Source organism: Mastomys coucha, unplaced genomic scaffold, assembly GCF_008632895.1.
Source record: "Mastomys coucha isolate ucsf_1 unplaced genomic scaffold, UCSF_Mcou_1 pScaffold21, whole genome shotgun sequence".
NCBI lineage: Eukaryota > Metazoa > Chordata > Mammalia > Rodentia > Muridae > Mastomys > Mastomys coucha.
The window spans coordinates 144,744,015-144,746,186 of NW_022196904.1; the positions used below are offsets into that span (position 1 = coordinate 144,744,015).

The 2,172-nt window shown below is 44.5% G+C and overlaps 1 protein-coding gene across 1 annotated transcript in view; it reads left to right on the forward strand.

Annotated features, from left to right (window-relative positions):
• LOC116101092 (olfactory receptor 5B12-like) overlaps window positions 1–1,875 on the forward strand; it is a 14,111-nt gene extending 12,236 nt beyond the window's left edge. The window contains exon 2 of the mRNA XM_031384778.1: window positions 1,235–1,875. Within this exon, the coding sequence (XP_031240638.1) occupies window positions 1,235–1,875 (641 nt within the window). The remainder of the gene's footprint in view (window positions 1–1,234) is intronic.
• Window positions 1,876–2,172: the final 297 nt, after the last annotated feature.

Below are 2,172 nucleotides of genomic sequence, written 5' to 3' on the forward strand. Positions count from 1 at the left end.
GTGGGAAGATTGGGTTACAGGCCATGCCTTAGACCACCAGTTGGAAGAAATAATGCTTTTGTCAGCTCTTGTGTCTAGTATACCGGTAAAATTCTTTCCCTCTATGGACAACTGTAACATGAGCCTGGTCTTAAGGTCAACCACCAGATGAGCAAAGTCTTTCCCAGATGAGCCAAGCCCATTGGTGCCCCGTGGAAGTCCCGTAGAGGGGAAACAATCATGTAAGCTGGGGAGGACTATTAACTGAGCAATCCTATCTCCCGGGGAGATGGAGAAGACGCCCTGTGGGCAAGAACAGAGAACCTGTAGTTCCTCAGTGTAATCTTGGTCAAGCACGCCAGGGTGCACCACAAGGCCTTTCAAGGTGAGGGATGAGCGTCCCAGTACAAGGCCAAGGCTTCCTTCTGGCAGAGGACCCTGAAAGGTGACTGGCACAGGCTCCACGCCCATGTGCAACATCAGTAAGAATTGGGAGGTGGAGTAGAGGTCCACTCCTGCAGAGCCTCTTGTCGCTCGGCAGGGGTTCTCTGAATGTAAAAAGGAATCTGAACAGTGTCTATCAGTATATAGCAGGGGTTTACTTGGAAGAGCAGGTGGGACAGCATAAAGCTTTCCGCGGCTCTGATCTCTCGCTCCCTTTCACTTTGATTCTGGAGAGGCGGCGAATGCTCATCCGGATGATACCTCTCTTCCTTATAGCGAGCCGCTTCTTCCTCCAAGTCCTTCTCCTCAGAGGGGCTCAATTCCTCAGAGCCATCAAACTCGAGGGCCTCCAGTTCCCCAAATGGGTAGAGGGGCCTCGGTCTCGAAGATCCATCCCTTTCTCTAGTTTTCTCTCCCAGGATGTTCTTTCCCTTATCTCTCGCTTCTGCAGGTCAAGCAGAAGGGTCTGTGTTCTTGGGTATACCCTTTTTTTTTCTCCCTTTTATCCTGGCTAGCCCCCACTCTCTCATTACGCTCTGTTTCTGACATGCTATCTTGTAACTCCTCAAGTGCCCCCTATCCCGACGCTACAGAGGCGCGGCATTTCTCATCCTCCAGGCAAGAATGTATCAAATGCCAAATGGACATCATAACAAGCGCCACTAGCACAATTACCGTAGCTTCGGCCATGCTCTCTAACCTTGAGGATGGGTCGGAGGAATTAAAACCAAACAGCATGCCTCTCAGAGCTTACCTTGTTCTGCAGTTCTGAATCCTCTCCGTGAATGGAGGGTCTCCTCGGCACCAGTGGTTGTAGCCTTTGGTGCTATTGAAAGTTTGATCCTTGCCTCAATGTCCTATGACCATCATGCTGCAGTGTGCAAACCCCTGCACTATACTACCATTATGACAAGTACCACCTGTATTCTAATTGTCACCAGCTGCTACATGTGTGGGATCTTGCAATCCTCTATCCATGTTGCTCTTGCATTTCGTCTTTCATTCTGTCATTCCAATGTGATTAATCATTTTTTCTGTGACATTCCCCCACTGCTGACTATCTCTTGTTCTGACACCCAAACAAATGAGATTACACTCCTTGTCTTGGCTACCTTGGATGTTGTCTTCACTCTCTTAGTTATCTTAAACACTTACCTGCTTATTTTCATTGCTATCCTGAGGATGCGTTCAGCTGAAGCACAGAGGAAGGCCTTCTCTACTGGTGCATCTCATCTCATCACTGAGTCCATCTTCTTTGGTTCCCTTATATTTATGTACTTACAGCCCAGCTCCAATCATTCCATGGACACAGACAAAGTTGCATCTGTGTTTTATACCATGGTCCTTCCTATGTTGAACCCTGTGGTGTACAGCTTGAGGAACAATGAGGTCAAAAATATATTTAAGAGGGCTGTTGAAAAATTAATATTTTCACTTCATCTAGCCAACTAATTTTAAAATAATTTCCAAGCATGTGCAACTTTGGACATCTGTATTTGAAGAATCATTTCTTTGTAATTATTCATTTTCTATGATTTTATTCATCTGTAATTTTATTACAAAGTACTCTGCCATTCTTCATCTGTAATTTGATTAATACACAGTGAATTAGAGTATATCTTGCCAGAAATAAAATTTAATTTAATATTCAATTCAAGAGTATAATGCTATTGTCATCTACAAAGCTTATTGTTTATAGGAATCATTAAATGAAAGTTCAAGAAATGAGATAAAATCAGGTAACAAATT